General features: G+C 44.9%; 1 protein-coding gene across 1 annotated transcript in view; it reads left to right on the top strand.

Annotated features, from left to right (window-relative positions):
* Positions 1-21,958, top strand: part of LOC126273335 (uncharacterized) — a 75,063-nt gene that overhangs the window by 6,691 nt on the left and 46,414 nt on the right. Inside the window, exon 2 of the mRNA XM_049976881.1 lies at positions 6,057-6,177. Within this exon, the coding sequence (XP_049832838.1) occupies positions 6,057-6,177 (121 nt within the window). The remainder of the gene's footprint in view (positions 1-6,056; positions 6,178-21,958) is intronic.

Raw genomic sequence — 21,958 nt, 5'->3', positions numbered from 1 at the left:
GGCTAGCGTTGCTGCCTCTGGATCACGGGGTCCCGGGTTCGATTTCCGGCCGGGTAGGGGATATTCTACGCCCGTGGACTGGGTGTTTGTGTTGTCCTCATCATTTCATCATCATCATCATCATCATCATCATCATCATCATTACTATTCGTGACAATGGCTAGATTGGACTGCGTAAAAACTGGACTGTGAAAAAACTGGGACCTTGTATGGGCTCTGATGACGGCGCAGTTGACCGCCCCACAAACCAAACATCATCATCATCATCAAACAGAGTCTTAGACTTCATTCGATGTGTAATCTCAATGAAAACGTGTCACAGCTGCCGGTTAGAATATGAAACACTGTTTTCATTCAAAATAATTGTTACATATTAACGCTTCGAGATTATCGATGTCTTTACATATGGAGCACAATCTGCTACCTAGAAATTTGGATCTCGGGCGAGACTTTGCTAGAGACACAAACCATCAAGTGACATATTTTTCATTTTTACAATATTTATATTAACCAGCATTTGAAATCTGAGATTTACTGTGATTTCCTTTTATTCACGTGAGTTTACATTTACAGTAACAGTCCATTCCCTTGTGTATTCTTTAATTAATTTCTGGACATACACTCCTGGAAATGGAAAAAAGAACACATTGACACCGGTGTGTCAGACCCACCATACTTGCTCCGGACACTGCGAGAGGGCTGTACAAGCAATGATCACACGCACGGCCCAGCGGACACACCAGGAACCGCGGTGTTGGCCGTCGAATGGCGCTAGCTGCGCAGCATTTGTGCACCGCCGCCGTCAGTGTCAGCCAGTTTGCCGTGCCATACGGAGCTCCATCGCAGTCTTTAACACTGGTAGCATGCCGCGACAGCGTGGACGTGAACCGTATGTGCAGTTGACGGACTTTGAGCGAGGGCGTATAGTGGGCATGCGGGAGGCCGGGTGGACGTACCGCCGAATTGCTCAACACGTGGGGCGTGAAGTCTCCACAGTACATCGATGTTGTCGCCAGTGGTCGGCGGAAGGTGCACGTGCCCGTCGACCTGGGACCGGACCGCAGCGACGCACGGATGCACGCCAAGACCGTAGGATCCTACGCAGTGCCGTAGGGGACCGCACCGCCACTTCCCAGCAAATTAGGGACACTGTTGCTCCTGGGGTATCGGCGAGGACCATTCGCAACCGTCTCCATGAAGCTGGGCTACGGTCCCGCACACCGTTAGGCCGTCTTCCGCTCATGCCCCAACATCGTGCAGCCCGCCTCCAGTGGTGTCGCGACAGGCGTGAATGGAGGGACGAATGGAGACGTGTCGTCTTCAGCGATGAGAGTCGCTTCTGCCTTGGTGCCAATGATGGTCGTATGCGTGTTTGGCGCCGTGCAGGTGAGCGCCACAATCAAGACTGCATACGACCGAGGCACACAGGGCCAACACCCGGCATCATGGTGTGGGGAGCGATCTCCTACACTGGCCGTACATCTCTGGTGATCGTCGAGGGGACACTGAATAGTGCACGGTACATCCAAACCGTCATCGAACCCATCGTTCTATCATTCCTAGACCGGCAAGGGAACTTGCTGTTCCAACAGGACAATGCACGTCCGCATGTATCCCGTGCCACCCAACGTGCTCTAGAAGGTGTAAGTCAACTACCCTGGCCAGCAAGATCTCCGGATCTGTCCCCCATTGAGCATGTTTGGGACTGGATGAAGCGTCGTCTCACGCGGTCTGCACGTCCAGCACGAACGCTGGTCCAACTGAGGCGCCAGGTGGAAATGGCATGGCAAGCCGTTCCACAGGACTACATCCAGCATCTCTACGATCGTCTCCATGGGAGAATAGCAGCCTGCATTGCTGCGAAAGGTGGATATACACTGTACTAGTGCCGACATTGTGGTTGCTGTGTTGCCTGTGTCTATGTGCCTGTGGTTCTGTCAGTGTGATCATGTGATGTATCTGACCCCAGGAATGTGTCAATAAAGTTTCCCCTTCCTGGGACAATGAATTCACGGTGTTCTTATTTCAATTTCCAGGAGTGTATTTACTACCTAATATAAATAAATTCAGTTTATATACAAATAAACATAATTTGAGATGTTGTAGAATATTTTGTTGTCAGTCATATCGTATTTTTAATATTTCGCGGTTACAGAGATACAGAATAAGGGGCTGTCAATAACAGAGAAAGAAGTACCTTGCCATAGCCGCCAGAGAGTTCGCTTAGGTGTTACATCGAGTCCTACGCTCTGACAGCAGGTTCCTGCATTATAATATTACGTTTACTACCGAACCACAAGTGTAGCACAGCCTCTAAAATGATCTCGTACTGTCAGAAGGTCTCTGAAATGTAGTAAATATGATTTAGGAAGGTCACGGAAACCGCACGTCAGAAATAACGGACGGAGATCTTAACAGTTCTCCTTCAGAATGCGAGTAGACTTTCTCAACTAGTGAACTACCACACTCTGCAGCAATATGTGTTTGTAAGTAAATAATTGTTTGGCTATATCATAATTTTATCCATCATTTCATCCAAGCTCTTTATAACACTTTCCTGGAAACTGTATATACCAAGTAACTAACTTCAAAGCATCACTAAAAATGTGATCATTCAAAATTAGTCTGACGTAAAAAAAAATAATAACTGCTAAAAGCATCTGCCAAAGGGACATTCGTTAATAATGAAACAAGATAATACCGGAGACAATGAAAGGGCAGCAAAAAAAGGCACAGAAATGGGTGTAAGAATAAGATACTATAACAGATATATATTAGTAACGACAATGTACCATGCTCCGATGCGTTTCTCCTGTCACTTATTCTGGCACAAATGCGTACATGTAATTTTCCTTATTCACTTCTCACATATTTGATTCAGGACCAGGATAACTCTTCCCCTTCATCTTCCGCGACAGAATTTACACTTGATCTGCAAATGACGCTCCGTCGGCGGGATTTTGAACACTAGGCCCTGTCTCTCTTCTTGCAAATGAGACGGTCAGTATAAAAGAGAACGTCACGTCAATATCTACTGATTAAATAGCGTGATTGGTATTTATTCCTCCCCCAGCTCTAAGATCATTTGGCGGCAAAACGAAAGGAAGGTGCAAAATGCAAAGGTAATGGAAGAAATTTGGACATTCAAGGAGACATTCTGAAGTGCATACAAAGTGTTCTCATGTTAAAAACATTCATTTCTGTCGCCCGGTATCTACAGATTCGGTTTTGTAGCGCCAAAACATTTTCAAGTGTAGCTACTCCAATATACTGCAAAACATATGATCGTTTAGGAACCACTTGAAGAGCTGTGTGACTTCTGTATGTCATATTAAGAGAAGAAAACAGCACAGGAAGTGAAAGGTTATATTAGCTATTCTGTATTCAGTGTGTCCTAAACGGACGAAGAGCTTCATCTGCTTCTTTCCGAGGCGCAGAACATTGCAGTGCCACTCTCACCCAGACATAGACTTGCCTTAATACAGCTGCGTCCAGTAAATTGGAACAGAAGAAGAAATAGGAAACCTTGTGGCACTTGCCAGTTCTTGAGGACGTTTGCTTGAGCTTGTTTTAGGAACTAGTGGTCAAATCATAGGAATATGGACTGCTAAGGGCGTGAAACCTGCTACTTTTCAGGCGGACCTACAGTGATTCTGCGTGATTAAAACCGAGATGTATTCCATCTCTACCACCGGAGATGGTTTGCTGCTTCCCGTTTGGACAGCTCGTGACTGAGGCTACTTTTGAGGGTTAATTTTCGGCAAGACTCAACACAATCAGGAGCACCTCCGAAGATGTCCAACGTAGTCTTGGACGAAATGTGAGGGATTGAAGGGTTCCATGGATCACTGCTATACAACCGGGAAGAATTCTCAGCAGCTGAAACAACCGGTCGAGAAAGCCTTCATTGTATGGTTAATTTTCTTTTGAGTAGCGCATTCCTTTGTGCAGTTGTTAGTTTTCCAAACAAGCTAGTAGTCAACCTGACAACGTCCACGAAAGGGTCACCCAGAAACTTACAATGTCCATAACGTTTGTTGCCGTACGTCACAATTCAGCAACGCCACACACGTAATACTGTTGGTCTATCTCCTATGATCCTACAAGCAAATGGATGGTATTAGTTTTTGGTTGACATTTTCTTTGTAAATTCTGTGGAATACCATTGCTACAAGTTCAGAAAAATTGCAGTCAACGAGTTAATGCTCAGTTTTAAATAAGGACGAAAGATGATCCTCAGTGGTAACTGGTAGAGTGCGTTTTACTGGTACCCCGTGACACCGTTAGCTGCTAGACCAATGATAGTGTTAATAAAGAAGTAGAACGTTTAATAAAAGGTAGCACTGGGTCGCGAATCTTGAACTGACATTTTTCGCAGTGCTGATGTCTCGTCAAAAACGACGGTGAGAATATTCTATCAAACATCGTAAGCCAGGATTTGCATCTACCCCTGACTTACTCAGAACTGGTGCGAAAAATTTTTATAACTCTTTCAGTTGGGCAACAAACTTGCGTTGAGTACATAGCAGTAATTCACCTACTAATCTTTACGCGCTTCATATGATTGATGTTAGTTGGTCATATAATTACTACTAACCTAACGCTCCAATGAAAGACATCGTATGTGTGAAGACTGTCAACACACACGACACGATACACTTACACTAAATAATCAAAGTGTCCACACTCTCCGATGTAATGCAGTATTGACCAATAGATGACCAGTGTGGAAGAACGCGCGGTGCATTGTGTTGTCATTGGAGGAGCAGTAAGAACAGAATAGCTTAATCAAGAAAACTCAGTGGCTTCAAGCGTGGACTAGTCATTGGATGTCAGTTGAGTAACCCATCCACCAGGACATTTCCATCCTTTTACGACTGTCTAAGTCGACGTTGGTGATATACAGGGGTGGAGCAGCTCCTCATAAGCCTAACGTATCTGCAGTGAGCGCTAAGGGACGCTTGATATTGATGATGATGTTTGGTTTGTGGGGGCGCTCAACTGCGCGGTTATCAGCGCCCGAAAAAATTCCCAACCTTCACTCAGTCCAATCTCGCCACGCTAATGAATGAGGATGAAATGATGAGGACAACACAAACACCTGGAGTCATCTCGAGGCAGGTGAAAATCCCTGACCCCGCCGGGAATCAAACCCGGGATCCCGTGCTGGGGGGAGGGGGGAAAGGTTCATTTGGAATGATGAGTCACGTTATACCCTGTGGTAATCCGCTGGAAGACTCTGGGTTTGGCGAATACCTGGAGAACGTCACCCGCCATCATGGGTACTGCCACCAGCTAAGTACGTAGGAGTTATTGTTAACGCGGGTGGCTGTTTTTTGTGATTACGTTGTGGTCTAGTTATTCCGCTTAAGAAGATCCTAAATGAGGAAGAATATGAACAAATTTTAAAGCGCTGTGTACTGCATTCAATGGAGGTACATTTCGGAGACGATGGTCGTACAAGTACAACAATGCATTCTACCATAAAATACCATCTCTGAAGCAATTACATTGGTGAAATGGACTGCCCTTCCCAGAGTCCCAGCCTGAACCCAATGGAATACCTCTGTGATGAGTTAGGACGTAGACTTCGCTCCATACCCCGGCACTTAACATCATTACCTTCTCTGGTTTCGGCTCTTGAGGAAGAATTCATCCAGAGACTCCTAGACACCTCATTGCAGAGTCCCCAGTAGAGTTCAAGCCCCGATATTAATGTCCAGTCAAAGGTGTCCGGAGACTCTTGATTAGGTAGTGTATAACCTGTTTAAAAAGAATCTACTACTGAGCAGGGAGTGAGATTGTGTATACTGACTTGGAAATTGACCTACCATGACTGGAGGTGTGCTCCGTTTTAAGGCTTTGTTAGTCATTGTGGCCGTCATTTGCTTCAAAGTCACTGACTGCATCTTGAAGTAACCTTCTATCTGGATACTAAACGAGCTCTGCACCAAATAATAATTGTGAAGAATATAGTAGTTGTGATGTGGCTAGCCGACTTCTGCTGCACAGACTACACGTACGGCTAGCCAGACTCGGGCTGTTCCTGTTGACAGCTGCTACCGTGTCCTCAGCTGGAGACCCACCAGCCGTGACGCTGAGCCGCTGTCCAGCATCAGTCGGGAGCAGAAGGAAGACGCGTGTCGCGCCGCAGACACCGTCGCCGGCGGCGCTGCCGTGACCTCTGGCCCTCGTCACGCCCACCTGTTGCGGTGTACTCGGGACGCGATGCGGTTGCGCCGCTACACGTTCCCCAGCCTTCCTAGCTGATCCCTCAAACTTTACTGCACGTGTCGTTCTGATACTCGAGAACAGAACCTAGAATTGTTTGCTTCTGAAAGATTCCCGTTATCTTACACGAACTTTTCTTTCATTTACTTTTCCATTTGTTTATTTTTACTGCTTCTACTATTTTGCTATTGTGCTATTACTCGTCATTTTACCATACCTACTACATTCTGCGTTCCCAGTAATCTGTTTTACATACTCCAGTCTTTCTCTGACACTGCTCTTTCCACGGGCGAGATACCATGTCTCATCAGATAATCATCTTATCTCTCTTTTTCTGTAGTGCTGATAGACTTGACGCGGTAGCAGCGACTTGTATATTGGAGCAGCTGGAATCAAATCAGCTATCCAAAATTACATTTCTGCTCATTCCTTAAATTGCATCAGACCAATGCCTGGATAAGTCTCTAAATAGGCTACAGCCACTCCCTATCCAATCCTCCAATTGAGCTTCTAGTTCATCTCTGACGGTCTCGATGTCAACGAAATAAACTCTGATCTTCTTCCTTTATTTTTTGGGAAGCCTTTGCATCAACTTCTAGTCTTGGTTATTCTCTCGAGTAATTTCTCATTCCTTACCAGACCTGTGCACATAATTTTTAGCATCTGCTTGGAGCAATAAATTTCAAGTTCTCGTAATTTCTTCTTTTCAGGTTTTCCCATACTTTTCCAAGTGTTTCACCGCAATATATTATTGTGGCCTGGACTTAAGGTTTCACAAGTATATTTCTCAAATCTCTGAGTACGCAAATATACTAGAGCTATGTTCTTGAGAACTTTTATCGCCTAAGTCTGCTTGTGGCGTTTTCTTGTTTCGGTAATATTGTGTTACCATGGTTCCTCGATATTTGAATTTCTTTAACTTCTTCTCAGTTTATTTGTAATTTTGCTGTTTTCCTGAAATTACCTTTCATGACTCTCATTGATTCTTTGAAATGTAAGATGAAAAACAGTGGCCATAAGGTGCAACCCTACGTCACATTTTTCATGAGATAAATTTGATTCCTGACTTACGATTTACCTTTTTCAACATGTGTCCGTATGTCAAAACAGCAAATTCCTATTTTGATAATAATGTATATACTCCATACTTCAGGCCTCGTTTTATTGAAATCCAGCCATAAAACACTATTTGATTCCATTTTACCCTTCACGTAGCAAATGTTTTGGGTGTTTTTAATCGCCGCTAAGTTCTCGGAGATGCGTACCATATTTTCATCTCTTAATGCGCTCTTTGGTAAGGCCGCATAGCTGGTGAGAAAGGAAAGACTTATATTTGTACATCTGACTTGGCGGCTTCTTTTCATCTGCCTTCTGTCTCTTTATCCCTCAATGTTACATTGTTATTCCCTTAACCTTTTTCTTATAGGTATTCATTTCCCTCTCTTTCAAGTCCGCGCCCACCTCTCTCTCTCTCTCTCTCTCTCTCTCTCTCTCTCTCTCTCCTCACACACACACACACACTCACTCACTCACTCACACAAACACACACGGGCGCACACACCAGATACTTTTTGTTGTTACAATATTCTCGTTTTTAAAGACTGTGGCCCAAGATATTGTTTTAAAAGAAGGCAAATTGGAAGATTTGTTACTTTTACGCTTTGTTCTCAAAACCAAGGAAATTCAATATAGCACGCCCGGTTAGCCGTGTGGCCTCACGCACGGCTTTCTGGATTGGGAAGGAGCGCTTGGTCCCCGCTACGAATCCACCCAGCGGACTTGTGTCGAGGTCCGATGAGCCTGCCAGTCTGTGGATGGTTTTTGGCGGTTTTCCATCTGCACCGTCGAATGCAGTGGACTGCGGTAGTCGTCGTGGGGTTGTGGACCACTGCGGCTGCGGCGGGGACGGAGCCTCTCCGTCGCTTCTGGGCTCCCGGTTAACATACAAGACAATACAGTACAAATGCAATATAGCTCCATTATTTTCATTAAAACATCTGAACTAATACGTAGATGCGGAATTTGTACTACGAAGAGTAGACGGACTCCGTTACGAATACGTTATCGTGAGTCGTTGAGGTGAGTGCTAGTACACAGTATTCGAAGTGCTGGAAAGGAAGAATTTCACGTATCTGCATATCAAATTATAATGATAAAATCTTATTAATCATATATGCCTTCGTGTGTTAGGCCTCTGTTTATCAGATTGTGGCAGTAAGGTTGCGAGCCTCGCTTTGACCTCCAGAGATAAGGCCACAATTTTTTCTCCACTGATTCTAGCCTTAAAATTCCGATGCTCGTAAATATGTTACTAGATCGGAAGATCATTCAGCCATCTATTGCTATTTGTTAAAGTAATAGTTGGTGTTTGGGACCGGAACAACATGTTCCCACTACGTATTTGGATCGTGAATCTGCCGCTCCATAAACCAGAAGCGTTATCGTCCCTGCTTTGAGCCATACCAGAAGCACAAATCTCGCAACTTCTTTATTTTACATTTTGCGCTCGAATACCCGCCATGATTGAGCCAAGAGCGACTCCAGGAAAATGTTTAATGTTTTGGATTTTTAGTCAGCCTACGATACTGGGATGTCTCCATTGATTTCTGTCTCAAGAAATACCGTCATAGGAAAGCCCTCAGATTCAGTCTGGTCAGTGCAGAATTTCTTGTGTGCTTAGTCTATAAATCCTGACACCCTTGTACATCAGGGGAAAGCGCTCCATACACTGCCCAAGCCTTATGAATGAAACCATCCGTCAAGGGAAACAGCTGAAAACATGGTACCCGTCGTCGACCACCCGCAGTCTCAATGTTTTGAGGATGTCGCGTCTTTTTTATACGCCATACGTGAAGTGTGTATCATTCCCCGCATGAAAGTACGGTTGGAAAATATGCCACTAAATTTGTCCCCGCGAGACTCTGTAACTTGACAAGTCACTTAAGAAATTACTGAATTATAATGATACCTATGTTTTTCAGGTAGTAATAACTGATGCTGCTAGCATTTTACACGTTTCCACTATAATACCGTAGACATTCCACAGAGAGAAGCCTCTTTTTTTTTCTTCGTCTTTGGATTTTATCATTGTCTTACTACCTTACGACAATGACATTATATCCGCAGTTTTATTTTGCTGTGCAGCTGTGAGAAAAGAAAAATAATAATGCTGACTATCATTATGTATTCCTGATGACGTAGCTTACGAAGTAAACTCTTATACATTTCGTAACAATTACTATTCATGCCACATAAACATCTACGTTATCTGAACAGGAAATCTACTTCAGAATTTTGTTTTCGTGAACTGAAGCGCTGCTTAGGTGTTGCGTTGGTTTGTGTTATAAGAGCATAACAGAGTTTTTATTTAACGTCGACGTCTGTTGCTATTTACTTCGTCTATTTGTACAAAACTGTCGGGTTGTTTGTGTGATACAATCTAAACAGCCTGAACTGAGTAAATAAAGAACTGACTGAGCTCCGCGGAAAATAAATGTTCAGGGGCGACAGAGTTATTTACATAACGTCCCATCGTGCACCGGCAGATCGATGCGATGATTCTGCCGTTTAGCGTAGCCCGTTAGTGCAGGCGGAATATTACAGCCTTGCTTTCTTCACGACGCGCATTACACGTTTTGCTTTTTTATTCTATCGTTTTCTTGTGATCTTATCTTAAAGCGTGGAGATTTACGGGGTTTATTGTAAAGCAGTGTTTCTCTCTAGCGGAGACTACGCTCAGGACTACAAGTTGCCTGCGAACGACAACTTCGACGCTATACCGCCCGTGTCGGCAACTCTAGCAGCAGTTCACATGCGTCACTTCGTAAAATGACGTCATTGTGTGCTCCCTAATTTTACTCAAAGGCTATGATGGCGTTTGTGGTGAACGCAGAATGCTTTCTGGACTGTCAGAGCGGAAATCAGTTAAATTATTCTGTAATTACATTAAATTATTTGACTCCGCCTTACTGTTACACAAGTTGTTTTCATTTATAGGGGCAACTTGTAGCACTTTGGTCATCCTTGTTCACCATATCGGAATATTTCTCACCCGGCTATGCCTCTTCGCATTTTTCAATATTAAATCTGTTATGATGACGACGAACGAGTCGTCACCAATGTTGACTCGTGGCCAATGCTAAATACACTCCTGGAAATTGAAATAAGAACACCGTGAATTCATTGTCCCAGGAAGGGGAAACTTTATTGACACATTCCTGGGGTCAGATACATCACATGATCACACTGACAGAACCACAGGCACATAGACACAGGCAACACAGCAACCACAATGTCGGCACTAGTACAGTGTATATCCACCTTTCGCAGCAATGCAGGCTGCTATTCTCCCGTGGAGACGATCGTAGAGATGCTGGATGTAGTCCTGTGGAACGGCTTGCCATGCCATTTCCACCTGGCGCCTCAGTTGGACCAGCGTTCGTGCTGGACGTGCAGACCGCGTGAGACGACGCTTCATCCAGTCCCAAACATGCTCAATGGGGGACAGATCCGGAGATCTTGCTGGCCAGGGTAGTTGACTTACACCTTCTAGAGCACGTTGGGTGGCACGGGATACATGCGGACGTGCATTGTCCTGTTGGAACAGCAAGTTCCCTTGCCGGTCTAGGAATGATAGAACGATGGGTTCGATGACGGTTTGGATGTACCGTGCACTATTCAGTGTCCCCTCGACGATCACCAGAGATGTACGGCCAGTGTAGGAGATCGCTCCCCACACCATGATGCCGGGTGTTGGCCCTGTGTGCCTCGGTCGTATGCAGTCTTGATTGTGGCGCTCACCTGCACGGCGCCAAACACGCATACGACCATCATTGGCACCAAGGCAGAAGCGACTCTCATCGCTGAAGACGACACGTCTCCATTCGTCCCTCCATTCACGCCTGTCGCGACACCACTGGAGGCGGGCTGCACGATGTTGGGGCATGAGCGGAAGACGGCCTAACGGTGTGCGGGACCGTAGCCCAGCTTCATGGAGACGGTTGCGAATGGTCCTCGCCGATACCCCAGGAGCAACAGTGTCCCTAATTTGCTGGGAAGTGGCGGTGCGGTCCCCTACGGCACTGCGTAGGATCCTACGGTCTTGGCGTGCATCCGTGCGTCGCTGCGGTCCGGTCCCAGGTCGACGGGCACGTGCACCTTCCGCCGACCACTGGCGACAACATCGATGTACTGTGGAGACCTCACGCCCCACGTGTTGAGCAATTCGTCGGTACGTCCACCCGGCCTCCCGCATGCCCACTATACGCCCTCGCTCAAAGTCCGTCAACTGCACATACGGTTCACGTCCACGCTGTCGCGGCATGCTACCAGTGTTAAAGACTGCGATGGAGCTCCGTATGGCACGGCAAACTGGCTGACACTGACGGCGGCGGTGCACAAATGCTGCGCAGCTAGCGCCATTCGACGGCCAACACCGCGGTTCCCGGTGTGTCCGCTGTGCCGTGCGTGTGATTATTGCTTGTACAGCCCTCTCGCAGTGTCCGGAGCAAGTATGGTGGGTCTGACACACCGGTGTCAATGTGTTCTTTTTTCCATTTCCAGGAGTGTAGAAACATATAAATCACAGCAGGTTTGTCAGTAACGTCGATAAGGTGCTGGCTGCAGGGTCTGGATCTGCTAAGACTAAAAAATTAGAAGTGGTTGGTAAGAAATAATATATATCGTACTTAACTGGTTGTACAGGATTCTTCTTGGCTGCATACATATAATTATAAACAGATAGCTATTGAGGCCTCATTAGGCTATACGTTGCTAAGCGCCTTGTTAGAGGTTGCTTCCTATCAGCTGAAGGCTAAACTACTTTACTGCTTGATGTCCCGAGCAAGAGTGGACGAGAGCTCGCTAGAAACTTGATACAAGCCGCGGAGCGGCACTAGCTGTGTGCTCCCGACGCGCGGGTCCAACGATACTAACACGGATCGCGGTCGATAACTGCAACCCCTAACAAGTGTAGTATCGAACGTTGATACCACAAAACCATTATGCCGTAGTTTATTCGGCAACTCATTTCAGTACCTGTGATTGTATAAATAATTTGTTAAATTTTTCTGTACTGATAAGCAATGTGCATCACTGGATTACGACACGAAGCATCTAAAGCATTTGTCGGTGCACTAGTGTTAATTCTGTATGAAAATCCAAACTTTCGACAATAATCAAGGTTATCTTCACCAGGAAAGCAACCAACTGTAGAGAAATTAATGGAAACACAAAAATGTAACCGAGGTAGCAGTGTCTTCTGTGACCAGAACTAGAGATTACGTTGGTAGCAACGATCAAATGTTTTTCGTGAGAACATGGCGGGCTGCTGTAGATCTTCGTTCTTTTCATCAGAATAATACAGGAGTCTTGGAGCGGAGCGCAAGGAATGCCAACTAGGATGTTGAGGAGGGTCTTCCAGGTCCGGCATTCGCCTGATGACCGACGGAAGTCTCTCAAAATCAAAGATCGGATTGGGGAATTGGAGCTATTTCTTTAAATTCATTTCTGTTTTGCGTTCGTATGATTATATGTATGTCTAACTGCGTTCTTTTCAGTCAAACAATCTAGCAGGCCTGAAGTGGAGCATAAGGAATGCCAATTTAGTTGCTTAGAAGGAGCTTTCAATTCCGGTATTCGCCTGATGACCGACGAAAGCCTCCCAAAAACAAAGGTCGGGTTGGGGAACCTGAGCTAATTTGATTTACTTCCATTTTCGTTGGTACGTTTATGTGCGTGACTGTGCCGTGTGTTATACCTCTTGGTGGAAACGCTGCGAGTAGCATTCCATCGTTGGCGTCCATGTAATCTGTGGTCACAGTGGGCGCTACTACATTATTTACATCTGTGTGATTCCAGTTTCTTCTGACACTCAGTTGCTTTTCTGACCATACGGTGGTTATTGTCATAAAATCGAATTTTTATAGAGAATAAACGCTGCAGGTGCCTGAGAACAGTTTATCCTACAAATACATCGCGAAAGCCTACGTGTTTATAATAAGGACTGCAGTTTATAGTACTTTGGTGAAAAAATGGTTCAAATGGCTCTGAGCACCGTGGGACTTAACATCTGTAGTCATCAGTCCCCTAGAACTTAGAACTACTTAAACCTAACTAACCTAAGGACATCACACACATCCATGCCAGAGGCAGGATTCGAACCTGCCTCCGTAGCAGCCACCCGGTTCCGGACTGAGCGCCTAGAACCGCTAGACCACCGCGGCCGGCTTACTTTGGTGAGGTATACTTTATCGAAAGAACAGATCTCTAATCATTTGTTATTTTTCTGTACTTTTCTGTTGTTTTTAAACTTCAGTAATGCTTTTTTCTACACTTTTCTCGGCTATTCTTTATTCTAAACATTCATGGTGGTGTCTGTTTGTACTATATCGTGTCTCCCTACCACTTTCGCGCAACGACGCTCTGAGCGTGTTTTTTAGGGAATTAACTAGTTTGAACCTGGGACCTGTTGGTGGTAAGGAGACGCCAGACCACACATGACATGTAGAATTGAGAAGAGTTCAGTGAGACTAGCGATGATATAACGAAATACTAAATGATCTCAGCGTCAGCTCCACTGCACTCCCTGTAAAAGAATCTTAATACTAACTAAATTTAGTGGAAAGGGTTGAAGGCTTTCCTATTTTTAGTTAGCTGGTAAAATAACGTCGAAAAAGCAGTTAAGTTTACCATTGGAAATTTTATTCTACTCACAAAACATCGTTTATAAATTGCACTATTGATAAAAGGAAATGTTTTAATACAGGATGGTAAAAACCAACTGCGTTCAACAAAAATGTGAACGAATATTCCCTGAATGGGTTTTCAAGTTCTACAATCGATCGAAGGATGACCTATGCCATATCACATCTATAATCTAGGTTAAATTTAAGTTTCACAAAAGAAAAAACTATCAAAATGATCTACAGTGACCCTCAATTATCTTTAATTACTTATCTCACTTGTCGTAAATTACAGTGGCTGATGTGGCTTCTCAATAACTATATAAAAGAAAAATCATCGCGTTTCAGATCTTTACTTCAAGTGGCAAATGTGAACACCATGAGTTTTAATTAACGATCGACACTTGTATTACGCAAAAAGGGGTGTAACAGATGAGACTTCTGCAGTTCTGAGTGAAGCCTTGTGCGTTCAAAAATGCGGCATCGCGTGCGTTCATTACCTTGTCGGTGTTAAGGCAGCGTCAGGGCGGCAGCGGCCGGCGCAGCAGCCATCCAGCTCGCCGTCTCGGAACCAACTCCCCTCTAACTTCTCCTTACTACCATTTACCGAAGTTAGTTTAAAAAAACTATCTGGCTATGTTTTCATCTGACCAATCAGGGTCTCAATGTTAACCTTAAGCTCCGCCTACAAAAATTCTGTCTATCCAATGAGAAACGTTATACTTTTCGTGGTGGGGCAATGTTTTTAAAGTTTGCAACGTAACAGAGACGCTAAAAAGTCTCACGTTAAAACCTGCAGCTAGTGTGGTCCTTTTAGCGTTATCGTAAGATCTATACTGCTCTTCTGGAGGGCTCTATCTTTTAACATGGGCTGGGGAGTGATCCTAATGTAACAGACACGCGAAAAAGTCTCACGCTAAAACTTGCGGGTGGTAGTGGCCCTTTTTGTGTTATCGTAAGATCTATACTGCTTTTCTGGAGGGCTCTAGCTTTTAACATGGGCTGGGGGTGATCCTTGGCGTACCTGAGACGCGAAAAAGCCTCACGCTAAAACGTGCGGGTTATATAGTCGTACAGGTAGGCTCGCGGCGTGGGTGCCCAGCCCCTCCCTATCTAGCTTAACACGGTTCTGCTCTCGGCTTCTGTCCTCGTTTCTCCCCTCGGAACTGCGTCTGCCTCACGGTGGGAAGGTACGACATGCATTTAGGCATTCTTGTGTTAGTCTGTGGTATTCCATTTGCTCACTCGTTACTCGTATTACTTTGGTTAATTTAATGTCACAATTTATTCCGAGCTATGTGACATACTACTGGATTTGCTTATCATGTCAGGGTTTTCATGTAAGGTGTTGGATTTGCCTGACACCTTACAGTATGACGAATATTAATTTGAAATTCCTGTGTCAGAGTTCATGCAAGCTTCCGTTTCGGGCAATCCATATTTTTTTCTGTTTTGAAATTCACACAAAGAATCAATATTTGAGGCTGAAATCAACATTTACAAGGACTAAAACCTATTCTAGTTATTCTAAGGCGCTTGAGCAAAGAAGTAGAGGCTCAATTTAAAATGTGAAATCATTTCTGTTCTCTTGGAATTGGGCAGTCCTCTTTTCATGTCTGATCGGCAGAAATGCTAGTTATGAAAATTAAATAAGGATACTGAAATTATTGATACATGAGTGAGAACAGTACCACGAAATCTGATGCGTATGTATATCCGTAACGGATCGTACAGCTTTGTCCACAGGGCTGGTTCCATGATGAAACTGTCCACGTCGATGGGACACTCACATCTACGAGACCTTTAACAGGCTGAGAGAGATATTATATTTATTATATTCAGTAATTTCCTAGAGAACTGATGGTAAACAGAAAACCCAAATGTTTCATTCCAGTAGCTTGGTTGTGAGCAAAGTGAGGTCCTTGTTACATGACCAGCCAGCCTAAGCTACGATTTCGACAAATTTTGGGCATCCCAGTGTTGTCACTTCGCCAGCGTCTATGGCATTGGCATGGTATTTAACATAGAGACCTACATCATTCGTTCTAATTACTGTTCCATACGTGATAAGCGATGATGAGAAATGGGAACATGGACATCTCTTAATACAAGCCTAAGAGCCATGCATTGACCTACGACAAACAACAACTGTTCTGTTCGCTCAACAGATAACAATAAATTAAACAATTTACAAAGGTACAGCGAAGTACTGAATATTGGCCATGACCTCATACACAATCATGTGCAATCCGTGCCCGGAGGATTAAACGAAATTGTGTACACAAATGGTTATACACACGAAGTATTAAGTAGTCTTTGTTGTAGTGGATTGTGAAGATTTTCATGAGTGTTTGCTTCCAAGAAGTAAGTATCCTATAAACATCATCTTTGTATTTCGTGATATATATTACGTGCTTTTATATCTTTGGAGATATGTTTCGTGCATGACTCATATTCTTGTGTATAATTCTCTTTTTATTTAGCATTTCACCTCGTATTTGTATGTAGTTTGATTAAAGTGTGAGGAAAGGTGGATGGGCGTGCATGCTCACGTGCGCGTTATTTTTTAACTATCGCTTTCAGTGTATTGGTAAGGGACTCTTTTTATTTCGTAAACTGTTGAAGACAATGGAACGGAGTTTCCGACAAATAATAGCACGGAGAGAAGAAACAAGTTTTGTTCGATGTTTAATCCACTTAATGTTTGCATCAACCGAGCTACTGAAGCAAGTAGGTTTTTCTTTTCTAAAAAAAGGAAAAATAGAGCGAAAGAATATATACTTTTGAAAGGCATTCTAAAGCTTTGAAGAGGTGAGTACAGTGATACAACAATCGTTAATGATGTCGTTAAAACGTCTTGCAAAGCATCCGTCAAATGTGCGAGAACGGAAAAGCAAGAAGGCTGGAATCTGATACTTCAGTGTGGGCTCTCCACAAGGCTCCATCGTTGTATCAAATCTTTCGATTATTTACTTGTTTCCAGAAAACTTAAGCGTGAATACGTTCACACACCTGAAATGGTTTTCCTAGACCTTTTCCGACATGCTAAAAGTTAGCACGCAGTTCCATTTACGATAATAGTAGCTGAACTCGTATATTTGCCGTGGTGTGGCGCAGAAAACTAATGTAACGAAAAGTAGCTGGCGGATGTGTGTGCGTAAACCCTTAGCAACATCGAAACATATTTATTAATCATTTCAATAGCTCTGAATAGATGCACAAAATGAAACAAGCAAGATATTTGGTTTTTAATTTAACAATATACAAAAAATTAATATCCAACAAAATATAGTACATGATAAAATAATGGGTTCTTTTTAGATTTCTTCGAATTTAAAATAAATTGGACACGGAATAATATACAAAAGGAACAAGAGACACACAATAATCAGTCTTGTCCTAGAATACAAAATCCTAAAATATAGTCAACCGAAAACCGATCCCCTGACTAAGACGAAACAAACACACAACAAAAGAATGAAATATGAGTAACACAACACACAAACACGGGTTAGCATCTCCTGGCAACAGTAAATCAGAATAGCAAAACGACGACAGTCAACAGAAAGGACAGATCAAAATTTCATTGAACACAGTAGACAATAAAATAGAGAGTCTAAATGTTAATACACTAGGCCCCGCTACAGCTTCGGTGTAATTGCAGCACCCAACATAATCTCGTTTGACTGTCGTAGCCGAATACACGCGCTGCAACTAACACAACCACAGTCCTGGCTGCGACGCTTTCCCTGGGTCCACAAAGTCACACACCATCCGCTGCTCGACCAGAATGGACGCCCCGTGTGGTGGCAAGCTACCAGTAACCCACACTGCAAGTCCGTCAGGCTGCCCCACTGCACTGCATCACCTCGTCCAGCCAGCTGCTCTCTTGGAAGGTTCCTAGCTCTCTTGTCTTCTTTCTGGCTGTCTCGATACTCCCATCTGCGGCAAGGATCTCCTCTGACGACGACAAAGGCCGCCCCGTCCTGCAAACACGGGGCCGCTGTCCTGGGGCAGCCACGCCGGGGCGTCTATGAGCTCGGACAGAGCGCCGTGCGTGGCACGCTGCCGGCAAGGCAAACTGCCCATCGCACCCCCCTCAGGTTCAGTAGTAATGTGGCTCAGTGGCAACCCCGTCAAAAACTGAACAGAGACCAAACATGAAAATAGGTAGAAGGTGTGCACAACTGTGAAAAAAAAAGGAAAATCGAAACAGTGAACGGTCCAGGCTTGAGATGTGCTACATGGAGCGAAAGTGAACAGCCACCACGTCTTGGTTATAGGTTCACGCTGGTGGACTGTGAATGGGGAGATCTGCGTTCAAATCTCACTTGTGCCCTGTTTTTTTTCCACAAAATTATGAACTTTCCATCCAGCTATTGACATGTCTGTACGCTTTATTGAAATTTGTGTCTGTGTCGTTGTGTAAAGTCCGTTTGCAACAGCGAAGTGTAAGGAAGGAACCTCCAGACGTACGTATATCCTATTTGTGCCATATGTTATGAATCTTGTTTCCGTTCTGGAAGTTTTCTCTCTTTAATTCCTTGTTCGAAACACAGTTCACACACGTTTATTTGTTGTTTTCATTTCTCTGCGGGGTCTATGTGATATCCCGCCTGCTCTCATTGTTCACCCCCTTTACTTGCGACGGTAGCACATTCTCCTATTATGTAACCAACGTATAGTACGCCAACTGCCAAGACTACAGAAGAAGAACAGACTCACAATAACCGGACGGGACGTTCACAATTTTTTGAAAAAAAGAAAAGGGGGACATGAGGGAGATGTGAACACAGATCTCTCGCTTTGCAGTGCAGTAGCCGGACGACTCAACCGTGACGCCGCGGTTCCTGCCATTCGCTCAATGTTACGCATCTTGAGCTTGGGCCGTTCACTTTCAATTTTGCTTCTTTTTTCTCAGTTTAGAACGCTTTCTTCCTGTTTTCACGCTCGATTCGTCTTCAGTTTTTGACGGGCTGTTCACTGGGCCATTTACCACTAAACCTGACTTGTACAAAGAGTCATCCAGCAGTGTCCACAGTTGCCTGACGCTCGCTGCAAGTTGATGCTGCTTCCTTCACTCAGCCGCAGTCTCGTCTTCTTCAGCTTCCGGTCCCAATACAACTGTGGCCACCCCACAACTCCAAGGCCCCCACGCTGTTCTTCAGTCAACATCCTGAACTGGCCGCACCGGAATACAAACAAGACTGGCTGGTGCCCATGTGTGGTCTAGCACTGCACATAAAGTCTCTTATGCCACTGCTGCCCACGACCCCTCGGCGCAGTCTCCAAGTTGGCCTTCCCTGTTGAGTGCTGTACAACAGAGAGCTCTCGCTACGACGGCACACCACCCGAGGCCTCGTCTCGCAAATTTGAGCGGCTATTTTCACTGTTGCAGGCGCTCTGTTGTGGCAGAAGCCAACAGCCAAATGAGGCGGAAATTCGACTGTGTCATGAATCATTAATTCACGGTACAGTATAAAGTAAGCTGCAGTTTAACTCTTAACAGCAAGGGCTCGTCTATCTGTCAATACTAGGCAGAGAAAACCTCGTAACTCCATTCTGTTAAACTTTACAGGTGAAGCAAAAACGCTTTCTTGAAATATAATGTAAAGTGATACAGAAAGTTTCTAGATGTGTAACTTTATTCTTGAAGCCTAGGTATTGACGGAGATCCATGCTCTTACAAATCTCTCTTTGCTTATAGAGTAATTAGTGACTGGAATTACGAGTTTTCACAGACAGATGGAGCTACGAGAATATCATTGCCTGCCATCGCTATTCATCTTCTATCTTAAATACTTTTGTGAGAGGTTTGAACTCCAAAAATTACAAGTACCTCAAGTGTCTTCACAGTTACGAATGTGAACAACCATCAGCTGTGTAAGAGAATGACGTCAGTGAAAATTTTATGACGTATTGCAACTCGAACTCGGATTTCCCACTTTACACGAGCAGTCGCCTTAACTGCTTCTCTGCCTGTGTACGACTCACGGCCACACGCAAATCTCAAAATGTTGTCATTCTTCTACTGGTTCACACCTTAAGTAATTCCCTAACAGAGTAGGGCACTTTAATTGAAAGTCGAGGTGGATAAATACCATACTGCAGTGCCCGTTTTGTTAAGAACCTTCCTACGTTCAAAATGGTTTAAATGGCTCTGATCACTATGAGACTTAACATCTCAGGTCATCAGTTCCCTAGAACTTAGAACTACTTAACTAACCTAAGGACATCACACACATCCATTCCCGAGTCAGGATTAGAACCTGCGACCGTAGTGGTCGCGCGGTTCCAGACTGAAGCTCCCAGAACCGCTCCACCACTGCGGCCGGCTGCTATGTTCCGTCGGACATGTATGCATGTATCTATTGTTAACAACATGGACACTCCAATGTCACATCGAACAATAACAAGCATTGTGTCATTGCAACTATCTTTCAAGGAGGTCTCGAATGGCGTTGAGAAGTATATAGTTCCATTAAAAATCGTACTTGATTCTCGCCTGATAGAAGACAAAGATAGGTTAAACGTGCAATAAAATTACGCACTCCTCTGCATATTATTAGATCCCGAAAAATACGTTTCGGTTTCTTGAGTGGTTCACGAAATAAAATGAATTTAAGCTTGAGAAGATTCACATGGTGGAAAGATGTTTAAGCGTCTCATATGGATTGGCCTCGTGCCACTGTAGCAGGAACTGAGTTCTCTCAGTGAGTTGCTTGTTGGTCTACCGTTTGTAAATCGCCAGTCAAATACTGAAACGCGGTAGTTATGCACCGTGGTCTTTGTTGCCATCAGAGAGACCGCCGTATGCTAATGACAACATTTCGTCATTCGTCTCGTGCTTTAACATCTTACACTATCCAAAACGCACGTCACAATTTTGATAATATCGATGCCATCTACGTAAGGAGGAGAGTTACGGACAGTTGTAGGGCCCTCGTACTGACAATGTGGAGAACCGCGCGCCAGGACGACGCCCCGCGGCGGCTGAAATAAAAGCCGAAGGAAGGAGAGTCGGTTGCGGGGTTCGGCAGCACACAATTAACCGGCCGGCGGGAGATAGGCGAGGCCAGCTCCCAGCCCCCAGCGCCCGGCGCCCGGCGGACAGCCGCGCTCCAAGATAACAACGGCTGCACTACTTGCGGCTATCGCGGGCCGTATATACCGCCGCACCTCGAATTGACACGGAGGCGCCGCACCGCCGACCACCCAATCCCCGGCCCGGCCGCTGCAGGGGGGCAAAAAGACCGGCGGCGGCGGCGGCGGCGGCACTGTGCTGTTTAAAATGCGGCCGCGATAAGGCGCGCTGTGAGGGTGCTCCGGCGCTGTCTGCCTTGTTTAGCCGCTCTGACGGACGCTGCGCGCCGTATCGGCCAACTAATTACGTCCACTCCGCTCCGCCCTCGCTCCGATTTCGCATTGGGCGCTAAGTAAGATAGTATTGGACCAACAGCTTCGGTCGATGCACATCCTAACTGATGCTGTTTCCTATCACCCACGCACGGAATTTTTCTCTGTGCGTCAAGGCGATCAATTTCTAGGCTTGTCGTACATAACGCGTCTTGCTCGGCGTGCCGCTATGTTCTGCAGTCACAAACAGATCGAAACATCTGTGCCGTCGGAGATTTCCGTAAAAACTGCTTGTGGGTGCACGGGTTCTACATCTAAATCTACGTGGATACACTGCAAATCACATTTAAGTGCCTGGCAGAGGGTTCATCTAACCATTTTCACAATTCTCTGTTATTACAATTCTCTGAACACCTATATCTTCCCGTAGGAGCTCTAATTTCTCTTATTTTATCTCGGTGATCGTTCCTCCCTATGTAAGTCGGTCTCAACAAAATATTTTCGCATTCAGAGGAGAAAGTTGGTGATTGGAATTTCCTGAGAAGATTCTGTTGCAACGAAAGACGCCTTTCTTTTAATGATATCCATCCCAAATCCTGTATCATTTCTGTGACACTATCTCCCATATTTCGCGCTAATACAAAACGTGCCGCCTTTCTTTGAACTTTTTCGATGTAATCAGTCAGTCC

The sequence above is a fragment of the Schistocerca gregaria genome, chromosome 5 (assembly GCF_023897955.1).
Source record: "Schistocerca gregaria isolate iqSchGreg1 chromosome 5, iqSchGreg1.2, whole genome shotgun sequence".
Classification (NCBI taxonomy): Eukaryota; Metazoa; Arthropoda; class Insecta; order Orthoptera; family Acrididae; genus Schistocerca; species Schistocerca gregaria.
The sequence above is the reverse complement of the archived record's forward strand: the minus strand, read 5'-3'. Positions and strand labels throughout refer to the sequence as shown.